This window comes from Tachysurus fulvidraco, chromosome 21, assembly GCF_022655615.1.
Source record: "Tachysurus fulvidraco isolate hzauxx_2018 chromosome 21, HZAU_PFXX_2.0, whole genome shotgun sequence".
Lineage (NCBI taxonomy): Eukaryota > Metazoa > Chordata > Actinopteri > Siluriformes > Bagridae > Tachysurus > Tachysurus fulvidraco.
Genome location: NC_062538.1, coordinates 7,862,323 through 7,881,899, shown reverse-complemented (window position 1 = coordinate 7,881,899; position 19,577 = coordinate 7,862,323). Strand labels below are relative to the sequence as shown.

General features: G+C 40.7%; 1 protein-coding gene across 9 annotated transcripts in view; it reads left to right on the top strand.

The window, feature by feature from the left end:
• Positions 1 to 19,577, top strand: part of cadm1a (cell adhesion molecule 1a) — a 277,291-nt gene that overhangs the window by 192,605 nt on the left and 65,109 nt on the right. For 8 of the 9 annotated variants that reach the window (XM_027134112.2, XM_027134111.2, XM_027134110.2 and 5 more), the window contains exon 3: positions 6,536 to 6,553. The exons of the other annotated variant lie outside the window; for it this stretch is intronic. In XM_027134112.2, coding sequence (XP_026989913.1) covers positions 6,536 to 6,553 — 18 coding nt within the window. The remainder of the gene's footprint in view (positions 1 to 6,535; positions 6,554 to 19,577) is intronic. 9 annotated transcript variants of the gene reach the window in all.

Sequence of the window (19,577 nt, the reverse complement as noted above, 5' to 3'; positions counted from 1 at the left end):
GTGTTTCTGTAATGACACGCTACTGTATAATGATCTGCACTGACCTCCCAAATGAGGGGATTAAGCCAGGGAAGTGTGGAGCACGAAATAATGGGCACAGGGAGCAGCATGGTTCTCTAACACGCACTTCCACCTGCCAGGGTACTAACAGGCCACAAGAAATAACCTGGGATTTTTTCATGCCCCATGACGACTTCTTTGTAAGAGGTGCCAGGGTGCTAGGGATGAATGAATAGATAACGTGTTCTTAAACAGATACATGTACAGATATGAATTTTTGATTTTTTTAAAGCTTGTCAGAAAGGTTCTGAAAAGATTTTAAAAACGTGCGAATGAGCGGTAAGATATGAAACTTGCAAAACAAAGCCATGTTCATTAACATTATAGTGTGGCACTGCACGATACATTTACAGAGTTTGTTTATTCATCTTTAATAACTGCCTGGTCAGGGTTTTATTGGCTTGCATTAGGCTACAGGTTGATTTATGTTTTGCGAAAAAAAGATCTAATCAGATTGATAAGAAAATATCACAGGAAGGTACAAAAAATATAACGACGTAGCTGAGGTTGAGGAACTGTCGCAACTACTGTGTCCACTGCTATCAGTGGTACTGTGGTAGGGTTAAAAAAATGTTCTTGTTTAGCCCACAACCACTTTGAGATTAAATCTGCATTTCGATATTGAGCGCACTAAAGCAGATACTGATACGCAGTAATGTTGCATTACACCCCTACATGGTGCCACTGTGATGCCGCGTATGGGATTCACACGTGCACACAATCACAGAGACGCGAGTTCAAGCCTGACTTGCTTTACGCTCCGTTCAGCAGGTGGTGGCAGCTCCTGTCACAGAGAGGGTTTATTGTTTGGGTTCAGCAGTTTCTCCACCATATCAAAGAGAAGAGAGTCTCAATATAGTCGCAGTGTTACTAAAACCTGTTGTTGATGTGTTCATCCAGCAAATAAAATGCAACCACCTCTGCATGCGATTCTTTCTTCGCCATCGTCTTCTTTTTTCTTTTTTCTTTTTTTTTATTCTTGTTGTGATGCCGTTCCATCAGCCGTATGATGGGAACACTTGGAAGTCTCGTTTTTGTTTGCATCAGTACGTGCAGGTGAGGCAATGTCAGATAGGGAACTACTGTGCCATGTCAGAAACATCATTCATTCCACTGCACCGTAAAAAAAAGGGAGGGTGAAAGCGTGTTGAGTGTCAGAGGGAGAGGCTTGTCATATCTGTCAGCAATGAGAACACAGGCTGAAGGTTGGAGCTGCTATCTCAGGAGCAAATATGTAGCCAATGGCAGAATAGGAGCCTCTCTCTCTCTCTCTCTCTCTCTCTCTCTCTCTCTCTCTCTCTCTCTCTCTCTCTCTCACACACACACACCGGCTGATCCATGGGATTAAAGCGTCCGTCTCTCTAGCCCCTGTAATGGCATTAGAAGATTGGATATGTTTTAGTATTCCATCAAAGAACATCTGATATGAGGGGCAGGCTGATTTAATTAAGTAAAAAGCAAGGCCTGAGAGTGAAAGCAATAGAGGGCGGTGGAGGGTGGAGGGTGGAACCGGGAGTCGGCTGCATCGTGTAGATGCTCTGCAACCAAGCATGGTCATTTCTCCTCTCAATTCCATGGGAATGTTTGGACAAAATTAATCTCATCCAAACCTCTTGGCAATGCATTGATGAATAGATTCAGATGCCTCCAGAAAGGACACAGGGCTTATGATTTTTTTTTTTTTACCACGTGGGAGAGTCTGAATGATGTTGGAAATGACCTCGCAGTTCTTTCTCGCCTTCCTGCCTCTGCACCGTGCAATCTCTGTTTCAGTTCCCACAGAACAGAAAAGTTAACCTTAAACTTGTCCTCTTCCGATTTTATTTTTTTTAATACAAAAATATGTTCAAGGGGCTGTTAATTATTTATATATTTTTTGCAATTATAACCCCAGCTCCTTCACTAAGCTGACCTTTTCATTTGCTATAATAGCCAGAAAATGTTTTGGTTGACACAAAGCTTACAAGAGTGGGCTCTTCATGGTCTCTGCTGGGTCTATTGTTCAGAGCTCTATATTGATTTTGCACTGAATGTAGCGTGTTTTCGTGCCAACTCAAGGACACTTATTTAAAATATGTGACTGACATTCCATTTAAAATCTTTTTTTCCCTCTTCTATCCTGAATGATTGTGCGAGGTCTTTTTAAAAAAGTCCTCGGTGGTTTGAGCATGTATTTAGTGTTAAGCTTTCATAATTATAAAATAGCTCCTTCTCTGGTCACATAGACATAAAGTGATTTTCCAGTGAGCATGTTATCATTTTTGTTAAAAGATTCATGATGTCAACAAATTTGTAATGTGTTCAAATAATACATTAGCTTAGTCAATATGCTGTTAAGTATTATAAGTACTTGTGAGGTGGGCAAACAGCAAAAACAGTTGTTCCTAACATAATATACATGTATAGGCTGTTGATTTAAGAATATAACTCAAATCAAGTACCCTTGTTGAAAGTAAGTGGTTGGTGCCCGTACATCCTTTTCCAACTAGGCAGTACTTTGCAGTCCTTGTTAGCTGGAGAACCATTTTCTCTTGCTGAAAACTCACATCTTTTCAGCCTTCTGGTACTTTTTCATTTCTTGTACCATTTATTGAATCTGAATCAGAAAGATATTGATATTTGGCTTGTGTGCCATTTGATTCGGTATGGTTAAAAATTAGTCTTTCATTTATTGACCAGAGTTATACCAATGTAGAAAACATCTGTTAGTAGCTGGTAGAAATCAGTAGTAACTGATTCAGTAGTAACTTTATTTTGTTTGTCCGTCCACATGTCCAGAAAACATGACACTTATGTAGAACTACATTTCTGTCCGTTTGCTCGGTTTGCACCTCATGGCTCAGTTTAGCTGCATATATCTATAAGAAATGCTGCCTTTTATGACATATACACAAGTCGTTTGGTTGTCTTTCTAGAGTTGGGTTGATTCAGAGTTAAATCACTTTCTCACTGCAGTCAAACCAAGTTCACTTGTATTCAGACAAAGTCTACCTAACTCAGACAGTCTGGGACTAGTTTTGGTTTGCATCCAGGTACGATTGCTGTGTTCTCACCTGCTATAAAACAAACCACGCCCAAGAGGAAAACACCAGGATTTGATTCATGTGGAATAAACCCTACATACATATCAGCACCCTTAGAGTCCTTTTCTGAAGGCAAAACTAGGGTATAGTGAATAAGAAATGTCACCTTGATTCTGGAATTGAGAATGAGATTCAGATCGGAGATCAGCTTTCTCCTTCACTAAAAGATATCTGATTGGTGAATCTCCTTTTATAATTGCTGTGTATAAATGGCTGTCATTGGCATGCTTTTGAGACTTAACATGGTTGAGCAGTTCTGTTGAGACTGTGCTGACCATTCCACACACCCTCTGCCCTTTCTATCTACTCCCCTTTGAGACAAAAAATGATTCTGCTCTCCTAACCTTTTAATTACATGAAGGTCTGGCCAGTACCATTCGAGCCCCTGTGCATATGAGGAGTTTACTATCAACAGTCTGTCGCTAAATGACTGAATAGGTCCTGGCATGTAGAATCTGACCATCCATCAGGAAGCAAGGAAGACCTTTAGCCTTTTGAGTTTTTCTGAAAAGGCCAGTTGTTTTGGCAAGTTAGCGGCCATACCATTGGCCAGCCTTCAGTGGTTTTTCATGGAATGTCACAGGCTTTCATTTTCTTGGGGAAATGAATCCCCAAGATTATTCAGAATGGTAAAAGAAGATGTGTGATGCATGTTGAATTTTAAACCGGCTGGATTACCGGCTCAGTTTAGCTTGTGGAGAAACGGTGGCATCTCTGAATAAGTGCCCTCAAAGTGTATGAAACCTCAAAAGTCACTTCAAAGTCAGAGACTGATGGGGTTGCAGATGCTGGAGGAGCATCTTTCTTTCCTCACCCCTCCCTCCTGTGAGGTGACTCGAGGACAGCAGGGTGAATATTCCCATCAATGAAGAGCTTATCAGAGTGTCAGCAGTGGTGTCTAATCACAGCCCAGCAGACAGACCATAAATCCCTCCCTATTATGGCTCAGGTTTACACACTTGCTCCAGTCATTGACAGTCTAAAGCGGAAACAGTGAGTAGCTGCTGCTTTACTCATTTGCAGATCAGCCAAACTTAATCCCTTCCTTTTCTCCATTATTGGGAAAAGCGAACAACAACAACAACAACAACAACAACAACAAAAATAAATCCTGGTGAAGAGAAAAGAATGTGACCCTCTGAATTGAGATGAGATCTCTGTGAAGCCATGTGGTCTCTGTCGAACTCTTTGAAGGTCTTCAGTTGGTGATTCACTTTAGTGTTCCTTGTTCTCTTGGGAAGACACTTTTGTTTTCCCTTCTTTGTCTGTCTTGAGCTTGAATGGCAGGAGAAGCTTTTCAGAATGGTATTGATGATTAGGTTTTAATGGAGTTCACTTATCTTGTCTAATTTAACACCCACCGGCAGATTGGCATTTGAGTGCTGCTAGTTCTTACTAGAGAATTGTGTACTTTTTGGGGAGATGTGCAGAGACCATGGGAAGGGAAAGGAAAGGGAAAGGGAGGGGAGGATCGTTGTCTGCTGCTCCTGTGTGAGACACACTGTACTCTCAGCTTGACCAGTGTGAATTACGTAGATGCAGATCCTTGGACTTGACCTCATCTGAAGATTGCTGGAAGGACTCGCTAATCACCAGAGACGTCTGGTGCAAGCTTAAGCAACCTTTGCTCTCATTTATGTCTCTTGCCACCTAGGACTTTTCAAGAGGATGCACTAATAGGGGAACTTTATATAGGGTATTAAGAGTTTAGGCTAGTTGTGATATCTTTTAATGTTGATTTATTATGCTAATGATGGTCTTGTACTCATTTTTGTTGTTATTCCTTTTCTTTCTCTCTCAGCCTCTTTGACATTCCCTTCTGACTATTCTTAATCAAAACTGTGGTTTTTATTTCTATCTAGTGTTCAGGCCTCATGCAAGCAGTCTATCTGAAGTGCTCTTAGGTTGATGGGAATGTTAAAGAGAAGCACAAGGCTTCATTAATTCAACTCATGCACACTGACCGCCAAGTTAATGCAGCTATCATTCTGGAGTAGGAAGCTCGTCTCACGTGGGGCTAACTCATGGTTAATGCATTCCTCTGGAGTGTTTAACCTTACATTGGGGGGCAGAAGTGCAAAGCAGTGACATGGCCATCTTTCAGCCTTAACAGGCCCAGTCAGGCCCCAGCAGACCTGGGTTGAAAAGCCAATGCAACATAATTCCTATGACGTGTGGCATTTACTTAACATGACCAGAGCCAGGGTAGAAGGGGACTGATTTCTAGGGTGGTCCCTGATCTCCTGTGGCTTTGAAACATTCAGTGACTATACTCAGGGCTAAGTTAGGAATTCTAAAAAGTTCTGCCAGTTTCTTCTTGTTATTTTTCTTCTGCTTCTTCTTCTTCTTCTAGCCTACACTAACCTGCAGGCCTTTACAAATGTAACTTGTAGAAATCCGCAGTTCTCACACCTTATAGGTAATTTAATGGATCCTTTGTGGTCTTTTAGGGATGCTGTGTGTTTCAACATGCTGGGAGATCATTTCCTGTGAGCATTCCTGTAGGCAGACAGACCTATAACATGCACATCCATGCTTCCCATCTGAGACTGCAGCAGTCATCTTGGCCAGTGATTTAATAGGCTCTGTGTAACAAAGAGAGGAGACATTCTCTGACACAGAGCTGGAGCATGAAGTTTGGCTTTGTGCTGAATAGCTGTGGCTTCCCTGTCTCCATGCATATTGCAGGAAGAATGTTAATGGATGCACCGCTAGGACGCAAATTTGGCAAAAATGCGAAGAAGGAAATTGGTTTTCTAATCAGACTCTGACTCTGAGCACAATTCATCCACTCTCTCTTTGGCTGTAAGTGCTTTTTAAAACGGTGTGGTGGATTCCAGTGCATTAGCCCTTGATTCTCAGTAGTGGCAGTGGCTGGAGAAAGGGAGAGACTGAACCCAGGTGCTGTTGACACACTGTAATTAATGAAGTTTCAGGGTTTGCCATAGTGAGAGAAAGCAGCAAATGTGTTAAGGTAATGTTCTGCAGGAGGCTTCATGCAGGGCCTGAATAATTTGTCTCCTTCAGTTTTAAAATTCATGTCTCCTGCTGTTTTATCATGTGATTACAATATGCCATGAAATCATTGGGTTTGGTTTTTCTGGCTCTGATGGCAGAATGTCACAAAATGTCTTCTCTTTTCTTGTTTGGATAGCATCCCTAGTGCACCTTCTTCCCACACTCTTAAAGACTGCTATAATGGATGAATAGCTCTCTGACACCTTTGCTCTGCTGGTTCAAGTGTATTTAATTGCTCAGGGGTTTTATGAGAATTTTGATCTGCTAACATCTCTCTCTCTCTCTCTCTCTCTCTCTCTCTCTCTCTCTCTCTCTCTCTCTCTCTCTCTCTCTCTCTCTTTCTCTCTCTCTCTCTCTCCCTTTTTTCATTGCAGGAGCAGCTCAGTATCCAGGTATGCCCTTCCTTTTTACCTCTGTGTGTTCCTTTGTCTGCATGTCCATCCGTGTCCTCCTTATCTTGTATCATGCATGTACCATTCCTAAAAAACCCCCCACCATTTTCCTAAAACCTCCTTGAGTCTTTTCAGCTATCATCCTGTCATAACCCAAATCACACATTCTTCAGTTTATAATTCTTCTTCTTCTTCTTCTTCTTCTTCTTCTTCTTCTTCTTCTTCTTCTTCTTCTTTATCTTCTTCTTCTTCTTCTTTATCTTCTTCTTCTTCTTCTGCCGCTGCTGCTGCTGCTGTTCCTTCCTTCTCAGCCTCCAGCAGTGCAGCTGCTCATTGGTTCAATCCATTTTTCACATTCGCAGACTGCTCTAACTCAGTTTCTCACCTTACAGGTCTAAGTTTAGCCCTCATGCCCCCTCCCCTGCTGTTACATCCATTAATGTTCTTCATTTGTACAGCATACATTAACATTTGTTATTTAAAGGTATCACTGGGATATTTTTATGAGGTGAATTATGTGCCAACCGTGTTCAAATTTAGCGTGACTAGAATATTCCATGATCAGTGAAATAACTTACCATAATGCCTGGTGTAAAATGTTTTCGGTTTGCTTCACACAAGGTGATTAATGACCCCAGCATATATGTAGACATGTAGCCTTGCTGCCACAAACAATAAGACCTAATAGGCAACCTGGCATCATGCAGTGGTATTTCATAGGTTTCACTAGCATGCTAATGCCATATCACCTGCATCGCACTTGTCTTCGCTTTTTTCTTTGTAAATCTTGAACAAAATAAGCAGTCATGGTTTATCATTTCTTTTTCATTTCAGCTCAGCATAGTTTATACCGTCCTTCTTCCTAGACTTCCTAGACTTCAAGGAAACCGTCATGCAATTTTAATAGCACCACCTACAGTACTGGAGTGCCAGTATGCATCAGCCAGTACAAAACCACATACATGTGTGCAAGATTGAAAGCTCTCAAAAAATGTATTTGTCTTCACACAACCCTCACAGCCATCATAGTTTTTAACATGAAGTGTGCTGAGGCCCTAAGGTCTTTGCTCAAATGCACAATATTGCTGCATAGACACCTGGATGCTTCATTTGCTCTAGTGTCCTGGGAATCTGTTTCTATTAAAACCTGTGCTTAACATGTCCTTAACAGAAAATATCTTAAAAGTAGAACTTCACCAATGTCTTCAAAGGTCTCTATAATGTTCCTTGTCCTGCGAGGCCCTGAAAGAGGATGCTAAGTGAATTTCTCGTAATATCATTTGTACTTTAATGAGGGGCAAGTAAAAGTTAATGAAATTTTGAAAGGATTGAGAGCCTCTCGTTCTGTCATTAATTTTGTGAGGGGGTCAAAAAAAAAAAGAAACTGATTAAAACTCATACCTTATTAGCAGTATGTAGTCAACACTGTTCTGACTCTACCCCACTAATTAAACAAAGCGTACAAGGAAATGCTAAAATGTTAGCCATTGTCTTAGAGGAATGTCTAGAGAGCCATTGTCTCTCGTAATCTTTAACCGTTAACCGTTAATCTTCTAAACATTATGATGTTAAAAACCAGACTTAGTCCCTCACTTTGTTTTACCATGATGCTCTAACTAAAAGGGATAAAACACATTTCTAAACGCTAGCCATGCTGTTTCTATTTGCAAAGATTTAAACCCCTCTAAATCATTAGACTGCACATTACCTGCAAATACACAGGATGGAACTTGATATATACAAATCAATAAAGCAAGCAACACAACAGGCAGCAGAACAGATTTATTTTTCCAAAGTTCTCAGAATTTTAATGACAGAAGAAAGTGACATAGTCTGACGTCTGTAGAATAATTGAAAAGCAGCAGTTACTGACAGACTGCGGATGTTACTGTGTCATGGCTTTAACACAAAGTTGATCACAATGATTTGATCGGACACTTACATGATAGATGACGACTTCTAAATACCGATGGAAATGCATATTGATATCTACACTGATATGGCATAACCATATGACCACCTTCCTAATATTGTTTTGGTCCCAGTTTTGCTGCCCAAACAACCCTGACCCATCAAGGCCTGCACTCCACTAGACCACTGAAGGTGTGCTTGGTATCTGGCACCAAGGTGTTAGCAGCGTAACCTTTAAATGCTGTAAGTTGCGAGATGGGACCTCCATGCATCAGACTTGTTTATTCAGCACATCCCACAAATGCTCGATTGGATTGAGATCTGGGGAATTCAGAGGTCTAGCCCTTCACTCAGCAATCTTTCTTTATTTAGCTTATTTGATCATTAATGGCAATGCAATTACATTGTATTTTTATGGAAAAGTCATTGTTCAATAATCTTACAAAAGAAGTTTTTTTTTATTATATACACTAGAATTCCTAATACTTTTTCCTGTGTTTTTAAATAGTTGATTAGAGTAATACAATAGAATACACTATCTGAAAGGGTTAATAAATAGACATGAAGTCTACAGACAAAGCATATGTTAAAGAGCAGACATTCCTACAGGACCGTTAATACCGAGTGTGCTTTTAGCCTGAAGACTTGTTCTTGCTGATGCAGCTATTTTGAATGTCAAGCGTGTGCATCATTTTTCTTTTGCTTACAGAACAAATCATATAACTGAGTAACTTTATACAGTATAATTGGATTATAGTAAGCAAGTTAGCTCATTGGATAGCCATTACATACTATAAGCTTTTGGGCTCTGAAGTGGGTTCATGTAAAGATGTTTCAAATCATACATTTTACCTGAAATTCTTAGTGTGTTAGTGCCAGGATTATATACCTGTACAAGAACCAGAGAAGATTTAAGTAAGGCTCGCTATTATCTAATCATTCTCATTATAAGAAAATGAGACAAGCTGAAATTAGTAAAAAATAATACTTAAATGAGTTCTATTTCTCTTATATTCAAGACATATACAATTTCTCAGATACGTTTTGCATTGCAGGCCATCAGAGTTCACTCTGGTCTGAATGGCTGATGCACTACTGTCAGTAATGATGACATTAAAGGTTTAAAATGAGTGTTTGCATGCTGGTTGTTGCTGTACGGTTCTGTTCTCTCAGTTACCCTGCAGTGATTTTTCATTTCTGTTTGGTTCAACACACCAGTGTATGATTTGTGACAGTCTTCGGAGAATCATGATACTATTACTAATCTGAATCTAGAACTGTTTCCTTTCTGTGAAATTATAGGCTTTCTAGAGACTGTGAGATGGTGACACATTACTAAGAAAAGTACAATGAGGAAGCATCAGGGTCTCGTTTATGTTTTACAGGAATTGATTGCTCAGTGATTAAGGCTTTGAACTGCTAATAGGAAGGTTGTGAGTTCAAACCCCAGCACTGCCTTACTGCTACTTTTGTGGCCTTGAGCAAGACCTTTAGCCATTGACTATTGTCTTAGTTGTACGTCAGAATGGGAAAAGAACAAGGGGAAGAAAAAGAAAACTACAACACAGAGACACCAAACAGAGACCACGAAGACAACACAATGCCAAGGATTAATAGGGGATAAATAGGGGAAACTCACTAAGAAGAGGGAAGGAATTGAGGCTAGGTCAGGGCAGACACATGAACACAAAACGTAAACAAAAGCACAAGACACACTGCCGGATGTTCCAGCAGGAACTTGTGCAAGCATGACCATGACAGTTGTACAGTGTACTGCTTTGTATAAAAGCATCATCCAAATGAAGTAATATACTAAAGTGTACATTTAAGAAGTCTGATTTGTAGCAACTCTGTAATGACTATTGCCTATAATACAGTACTTCTGACTTTACCCATATTCCCCCCTTTTCTGTGTTTTGTACTGTTGCACCCTGGCAGAAGAAGGTTTATTTAATCGGGAGGACTCACAAACAGACTTTAAACTCTTCATAGAATCTAATAATTTTCTAGTAACGTTTGTCCATAATAGTGGCTAAGACCTACTTTTATAGAAAGAAGCCATTTAACTGATGCTACAAAAAAATGGCAATAGTTTATTTGATTGGCAGCATTTACTTTAAGCTTCTTCCTTTTTAAATGCATTTTTGTGACAGTCTTGTTCCAGTAACCTCATTGAGTTCCAATGTTCAGAAATATCTACTATATGGCCAAATGTATGTGGACACCTGATTTCGCCAAACCATTGCACCAAACATAAAAGCACATAATTGTCTAGAATGCCTTGTATGCTGTAGCATTAAGATATCCCTTCATTGGAACGAACGGGATGAACCCAAATCTGTTCCAGCCTGGCAGGACACCTGGGAACAAAGCAAGCTTCATGAAGTCATGGTTTTTCAAATTCGGTGTGGGAGAAATGTAGTGGCCTGCACAAAGCCATGACCTCAATCCACTCAACACCTACAGGACGAACTGGAATGCGTTCCATGCCCCAGGCCTTCTCACCTGACACTGTATCTGACCTCACCAATTCTCTTATGGCTGAATGAACACAAATCTCCACAGCTTCCTGGAAGAGTAAAGGTTATTATAACAGCATGAGGGACCGAAAATCGAATTCAGCAATCACACATGGATGTGTCACATGTTCATGTGTTTTTGGTGATATAGTGATAACTTCTGATCAAAAACCAAGCCAAAAGCCAGTCAAACCATTATCTACAGAATTCTGATGCTGTGTGTATAATATGTGTGGCAGCTTGGAGAAATCCTCTTACAGTATATACAATTCTGGTAACTTAACGTTTCCTTGACTGGAAATATGTTAAGAGAGACAATTGCATTTAAATATTTTATTCTGACTCGACTGATTGGGCTTAAGTTCCATTTTGGTTGCACATCAAAATTTAGGCAGACCGTTTTTATTTTCATCTCCTCGTTTCCCAACTTGATCTTTGCAGGAAGATCTCCGAAAAACTGAAAAAGTAAATAAATGTAGAACCCCCCACCCCCACCTTTTTTTTTCTTTTCTTAAGTCTCATGTCTTACATTGCTTCATTGTCTATCTGCTACAATTCTGTGATTTCACAGGCCATCACACACACACACACACACACACACACACACACACACACACACACACACACACACACACACACACACACAAACACACACTATGTTATCTGAGATTATGGATTGGTTAGCATCTATGGAAATGCACTCTAATGTATTCTCTGTATAATGCATGCTGGGATGTTTCCCTTATGCACATTAGGTAAGCAACTGAAAGGAGTGTAGGATAAACACACATTAAAGCCTGTGCACAATCCACAAGCAAGGCTATTATTTTTAACCTTGTCCTGATCTCCGCCCATCACTTCTCCAGACTGACAGAGAGGAAGAGATGCACTCTCGCAGTGTCGGCTATGTTAAAAGCACAAGCAGAAAATCCAGCAGTGATTCAGTCGGCCCACACTGCTCCAGACCTCCGCCATTAATACCCTTCCATACCCAGTCAGTCGGCACAAACATGCTGAGCAGAGGAGAAACAGACTCTCATACACGCTCTCACACATATCCAACAGCACTTGGCAGGTTTCCTGCTTTGTTTTGCCTTTTTTATACCTTTCAATCCAATTATTAATCACAGCCAAGTTATTTATACATATATAAATTAGGATGGAGCTGAGGAAGACTCTGTGTTAGGGAATTGGATGAGACCCAGCCCTTGTTAAGGACCTGAGTCCTTCACAGTGTCTTTGCTTTGGGTTATTCAGGGCACTTTCGCTCTGTTTCTCTTTCTCCCTCTCTCTCTGTCTCTCGCTCTCTCTTTCTCTTTTTCCTTATTCCGCAACAGCGCTGATGGGGCCACTGTTACGGTATTAGCGTCGGCTCCTGTAAAATTACAGTAAAAGGCTCCCGGGAAGGAGGCGTTAGCTAAGCACATTAGCGCTCGACTGTGGTGAAAGAACATTTGCTCTGTATGACGGGGAGATCGCCGTTCTTTTTGCCTCTGAGCGTAGTTCAGAAAAGGAGGAAGGGAGGGCTTTTGATTTGCTAGATGAGAGGGTTATTAGAGAGGAACAAAGAAAGGGCTAATTTAAAGGCGAACTGTAATATATTAATGCCAGGAGCATGTCAGGAAATTTGTAGCGTTGGACAGCTTCAGCCTGCTTGCCACTGACCGCAAGGACGTGTCTCTGCCGCAAGGACGGCTGTCTTCCGCCTCCTCGCCTGTGCGTGTGTGTGAGGTGTGACAATCGATATACGAAGGACGGTTCAGAGTGCGCTCAGACACCAACTGGATCAGGAGCCATGGGGAGAGATGGTGCAGGATAAACAAAGCTCCGCCTGGGCCAATCTCTCTCCAGACAGTTTGTTTAGTTAGAGAGCAATGCAGATTGAGACCTGAGGAGATGGACAGCTGCTGGAGGTCCTTTGTGTGCCCTCTCCCACTGAGAATAGGTATGGTGATGCAGGAGGAGAGATGGAGAGGGCGGAAAAGGTCTACTTCCGTTCTGTTGCACTCTCTCCTTCTCCCCCTGGTTTTCTGGCTCCAGCAGTAATTCCTTTTTTGTTTTTTTTTCTCTCATACCTGCTTGTTTATGAATCTTTTCCCTCCTCACTTTTCTTTCCTGCCTTCTCTCTTCTTCTTTCGTTTTCTCATCTTTCTCCTTACTCAATTTTTTCCTTCTCCCAGCATGCCATCTTTTATTCATCTGGCGCTGTGTTCAAATTGCATACATACTGTATGTGCTGTTCTAGACAATTTTTAAGTCTACATAGCTGTCTATTGTGCTCACACGCAACAGTAGCAAATTCGCCTCTGATCTGATGGCGCTTTTGTATTAATACGGAAACGGAACTGTTCAAAAATAAATAAACAGGGAAAAATAGAAAGTGTTAATTACGATAAATCGCGCACAGCACGCCCGAATTCTTGATTAGAACGTTTTTTTTTTTCAACAACAGCTCTGACGGTATTTAAAACTGTAATATAACTGATTGGTTTATATTAATGCACTCACTTGGATGATGTTATAGTTCCTATAACATCTCATTCACCGAGACACGTTTGCAGAGTATATTCTACCTCTTCTAATCCTCATCATAAACACATTATAGCCACGATTTTATAGAATCTAAGAAAGCCATAGAAGCGTCAATATGGTGAAGAAGAGGAATAAGATCTCTGACATAAAAACTACAAAATACTCCCAATTTAAAGAACTGCATTTATCTACATTGTCTATATGTCATTTATAAATTGTTGTCATTTTAAAATATAAAAAAAACTTTTTTTCACATGCTTGAATTAAATTGTTGTCTATTTAAATGTAGTCATTTTCTCCACACAGTTCTCTTTCCCCCTCTTTCTCTCTTAAAACTTCATTTGTTCTGGAAATATTTTGGAAAGTTTTACATCAAGAAGACATTTGTTCACATCATACGATTAATATTTGCGATATTCCTACAAACAACTGAAGCAGAGATAAAAAGCAACACATTTTCAGTATTTATAGTGATAGGATATTTCCTTTTTAATGTACAATTAAGATTATAAACAGACAATAATGTATAAACAAAGTGCCATATGTTAGCCCACCACGTTGATATCTCCTGCGAGGCTGACATGATACTGATGATTCTTTCTCAGGTTCAGGTTTGATGTAAATAACTCTGCTCATATGCACTCAATTATACCAGACTCATTAAAAAAAAGCTCAGGAAATAAAGACATAGACTTAGAGATAAAGATATGTATCGCTGCCGATTAAGTAAAGCACTTTGTACACATCAGGCTTTCAGGGATTCCTTGTGTTCCTTCAGTAAAAAAATAAAATAAAATAAAATAACAAAAACATTATAGTGCAGTCTGCAAATCCACCGTTCCCAATTAGACTGATAAACACTCCCAGCATCATCACTAATAATATCTACTGCAGTGCTCTTATCCCTGAATGTGGGTTTAAACAGCTTTTTGTTGTGTAAATATTGCTAACGCTGTTCTTGTTGTACCGTACCTTGCGTAATTAATTTCATTAATGAAAAATAGATGACGAGTCTCATTTGAAAGAGCACGACTATTTATATAAAAGCAAATTTTTTTTTTCTGTTTTGTAACTACATATCGTAATTGTATTATTGAATTAAAGATACGTGGTTTTTCTTGATATCTTCATTTAACGTTACTAATTAGGAATTAAAACCATTTTATGATAATTACATTAATTCTTCATGGATCTTAGGAGGGAAATTTTAATAAGAATTATCTAGTTGAGATTTAAAGGTTTTTGTTTTGTTTTTTGTTTTTTATTATGAGGACTGGCCAACTTTCCTTTTTTTTTTCTTTTTTTTTTAAAAGATCATATTTTAATTGGACTTGATAAAAAATTCAGTTTGGAATAAAGCAACAGCTTCTGAGGAAACACTTTCTTAAGAGAGTTATTTCTGGTGAACTGAGTACTGGCTTGGCATTTGGCACACAGATGGACGATGACAGTGGCATTAGCACTCCCGCTTCCCTGACCCGCTGTTCACCAAAAAATGGTGGGCAGTGTTTCTGATCCATGTATTTTTAACCACAGTTCTGTACAGTTCTCCATTCAGATTGGTCAGAAGGTGTCGAATTAATTTTCTGGAGCAACAAAAAAATAAGTAATAACTAAAAAAGTAATTTTTTTAATAAGGCTTACTCTACTCTATACATTTTCATTTCTATAGCAACAGCTCCTTTACATTGGATGCTCCACATAGTCTTATTCTTATCATCAATATCATGATGATATTATAATATTATAATAATATAATATTATAACATAATATTATTTAAGAAAGAAAACATCTTGTCATTTATATAAGGTGACATTCCCTGAAAGTGGCAAAGATTTTCCATAAGCTTGTACTTTTTCAGGTTCGCAAAGGTTCCTGCAACCGTCCATAAACATGCTTGTAGTGTGTGTATGTGTGTGTGTGTACCATTCAGAGTGTATCATGCATGAATGTGTGTTTCTTAGATTACATCAAAATAAAGCAGTTACAAAGGATGGATGGATGGATGGATGGATGGATGGATGGATGGATGGATGGATGGATGGATGGATGGAAATACGTCATTTTAAACTATTCAAACTGTTATTAAAGATGGATGGATATATGGATGGCTGTATCGGTGGATGAAAATACCAAATTCTGAATGGCATGGACAAAAATATTAACCAAAAGCACTAAAATGCACAGGGAAGCCTGTTAACACTGACAGATATTGATCTCCCTATATGTCCAGTGCACATCCATTCCAAACAGACATTTCTGCCTGTAGAACCTGCCTCCATGTGTGTGTTCACACGATCCTAAATCTGAAATAATAGCTGTGTGGCAGCAAAATGCCTAGTTTAAAAGTTCAGATGTGTGTGACAGAGCCCATTATCCACCAAAACCTGGTTCCACTCCAGACTCCTTCCATCAGCCACACTTTAATGTGAGCGAGACAGGGCCAGAGCCTGGGAACAGCGATGCATATCACACACATTCACACACATACACAGCCATCTGCAGTAATGTTTGTGTGTCGCTCTGTGTGTGTGTGTGTGTGTGTGTTTGTGTGCGTGTGTGTGCACATCTCTCACTTCTGCCATCATTCACGTTCTGATTTGACACCACTCCTCTTTTCTCTCCGCCAGCCAAGGAAGGAAGGTGATACTGGTTATAGGGGAGGACACTAGTCCTCGTCGACCTTCTCAGCACAGTGGTTTGCTGTGACATCAGCACACCGGGCATCACACACACACACACACACCTATGGACACTCACACAGACACACATAGATGCCTGCATTCTCGCTGGGAGTTTTTCTCCAGCATGATGTATGAGGCAGCGCGGGTGGCAGTAGGCTCGCAGCGATATAAATGGCGTGTCAGGCCGACTATGAGCGCAGCAGCCTTCTCTGACAGCTTTAATCTAGGCTAAAATGATCAGTGTTCTGTGCTACTGCTTTTGAATGCCGGTAATTAAATAGAAAGATAATGTCACAGATCTGTTTGAACAAGTTATGCAAATACGAAGCGCGCACTTCTTCTGAGTTTCCGCAATGCCTTGTTGGTTGTCGGCGCACGAGCTGCAAGCTAATTTCACACAGGCTCTCTTTCCGACGGCCTTCGCCTAGGCAATAAGGCTAATGAAGGCTTTGTTTGAATTGGAATTAATCACCAGTTCATCTATTTCAGAGGCGGTGACACAAACAATTATCTTAATTAAGCCAAGCTGCGTGCCAATAATCAATAATAATCTCAAGGCTAATCAAGTTTAATCCTTTCTTTTATTTGCCATGATCCGTGCACAAGATTTACTTCACATGGCGTATATTAAAGGCAATTTCCTAAGACTGTGCGTCTCGGTGCCAAACACAGTGTGTGTGTTACGCCTACCAAATGAGTATGCACACTCACACCCGTAGCCACTACCTGAGAAACAGAGCACACACCAGAGGGTCACGAGAGTCTGAGTCTGGTGTGTACGCCGGCGCTCCCTGTCTCTGCTGATGTCATATGGAGACCTGATGTTTTCCTGAGGCTGCAGGCAGAGCGTGCTGTGCAGTGGATGAATAGTTAACCTGCATTGTGCTGAAGTTCTGCCACCCGATTTTGGAAGGCATATGGAGTGAGTCTCTCGAGTGTTTGCATGTGTTTATCACTTCCACAAAGCCAAGTGACATCTCGCTTCAAACTTTGCAGTTCTAAAGGGAACCTTGTCGGGTTTCACTAACACCTCAGGCTGCATCTTATTTTCCATTAATACCAAACCCCAAGTGTTGCGTTCCTTACGTAATGTGTCCCCTTTCTCCTAAATGTTCTCTATCACCCCACACGTACTTAGTGTGATGTAATGAAGTGCTGACTCACACAGGATCTTTAGTGAAAATATCTGCATTAGTCCAGAGATGTGACACAGTAAGCTTTAAACATGAACAAGACCTCACCATGCAGTTATGCGGGAATGATTAGGAGCTGTCATTCAAGTAAACTGTTATCTTTTCCTTCCTTCTGCTGATCCTGTTTCCTTTCTTCTCCCCCATCACTTCTTTCACTTCTTCTTTTCTGCTCTCCTTTCTCTCTCTTCCTTCCTTCTTGCCATCCTTCCTGCCTTTCTTCCATCACTCCCATCACTCCCTTCTTTATTTTCTCCTTTTCTTCCTTTCTCCCTTATTTTTCCATTCCTTTCTTCCTTTCTCCCTTATTTTTCCATTCCTTCCTTCCTTCCTTCCTTCCTTCCTTCCTTCCTTCCTTCCTTCCTTCCTTCACCTTCCTTTTTTCATCTTCTTTTCTTTCTTCATCTCCCCTGTACTCTCTTCTCACCTTCCTTCCTTCCTTCCTTCCTTCCTTCCTTCCTTCCTTCCTTCCTTCCTTCCTTCCTTCCTTCCTTCCTTCCTTCCTTCCTGCCTTTCTTCCTTCCTGCCTTTCTTCCTTCCTTCCTTTCTACCCTCCTTCCTTCCTTCCTTCCTTCCTGTCCCCTTTTCATTTTTCCTGCTTTGATGGTCTCTGACTATATTAATAGTACTCCTGAGGTCAGACTTACAGTCACGGGGACACACAGTCAGCAGCCAGGATTAGAGCTCAGTGTCCACATGATATACTTCAGTTTTGTGACGCTTAAGTGTGTTTACTGTACATTACATTTTCTGTCACTTGGGGCTCAGAAGCGCACCATCACAAAGTGGCCTCCGTTTAACACCGTCACCATGACAACCGCAGTGGCCCGCTGTGTGTTAACCTTCATCTGTAACCTCGCCGATAAACATGGGCTGCATTTGCATTTCCAATGTACCACCTCTCTCCTCATAGCCCTATTTCCTTTTGACAAGTCTTAAGGATCTCTCTCTCTCTCTCTCTCTCTCTCTCTCTCTCTCTCTCTCTCTCTCTCTCTCAATCTCTCTCTATCTCTCACACTCTCTCTTACTCACACACACACACACACACTTACACTCTCTCGAGGTTCATTTGTTTGCTCTGTTTTCACTATCCACTCCTGGCAGCCTGATTGAAATCAGTTTTGTTAAACTGTCTCTCCTTATCGGGCGCCATCAGAGGATCCGATTGCCTTCTTCTCGTCTACTTAAACTGACAGGGCTCTTTAGAGGAGCCTGCCATCTGACGCATGCAAATCATGCCACCTTTTTGCCCCCCAGCCCCACCCCCCCTTTTTGTCAGTTGCATAATTATTTAGCTCTGTCACTTGCCCGTACATGTTTTCTCATTAGTACTGGGGAGGGAGTGACACTAAATATAGCTTTCTTTGTGTCTCTGTTTATTTGGTGGTTTCAGCTGAGGGAAGTATCTCGTCTCTCTTTGCTGGTACGCGATAACAGTTCTCGCCAAATTTAGACTCTGAGACCGTGCTAGGTCAGGGGAGTTTACGGAGTCGGATCACTACTGAGGCACAGGACTGTGCTTCTAAACTTTTTTAAAAGGATGAATTAGAACAAAAAGCCTGGCTCTCCGCATTCAACTATATACAAATTCACCCTGACACGGAAAAGTGAAGGGAGGTGGAATGGGGTGGGTGGATGGGGTTGACAGGGGGCGGGGCTTATTATTGTAGAGGATGCACAGGATATTTTCTCTTCAGTTGGTGTTACATTCAGCCTCCATATTTTAAATAAATCCAACGATCTCAACGATAGCCTTCAACAAATAGGAAACTGTTCTGTGATTTACCTCATCACTATCATTTCTCATGAAACTTTTACTATAGTGTCAGTAAAAAGGCTCTAGCGAAGCCCCCTGTATTTGGTTGTTGTTGTTGTTTTTCTTATCTCATATGTAGTAGATAAGCTGTTCCTTCTAACTTTATGCAAGCTGCCTGTTTCAGTCATTCCTCAGAAGACATCAGCTCCTCACTACAGTATCTGTACAGAATACGGAAGGTGGAGCTGTGCTGTTGTGAGACACAAACCCACGTTACAGGGTGGTTTGCTGTAACGTGAAGCTAAGTGAAGCGGGAGCTACCCTTTAGTTCATTTTTAGAGATTTGAGAATCTGCATTAGAAGTGATGATTGGAGCGCATGAAAGTGGGAGCGATGTACTTTTCTGTAGCCCCAGTACAATACTAGAGATT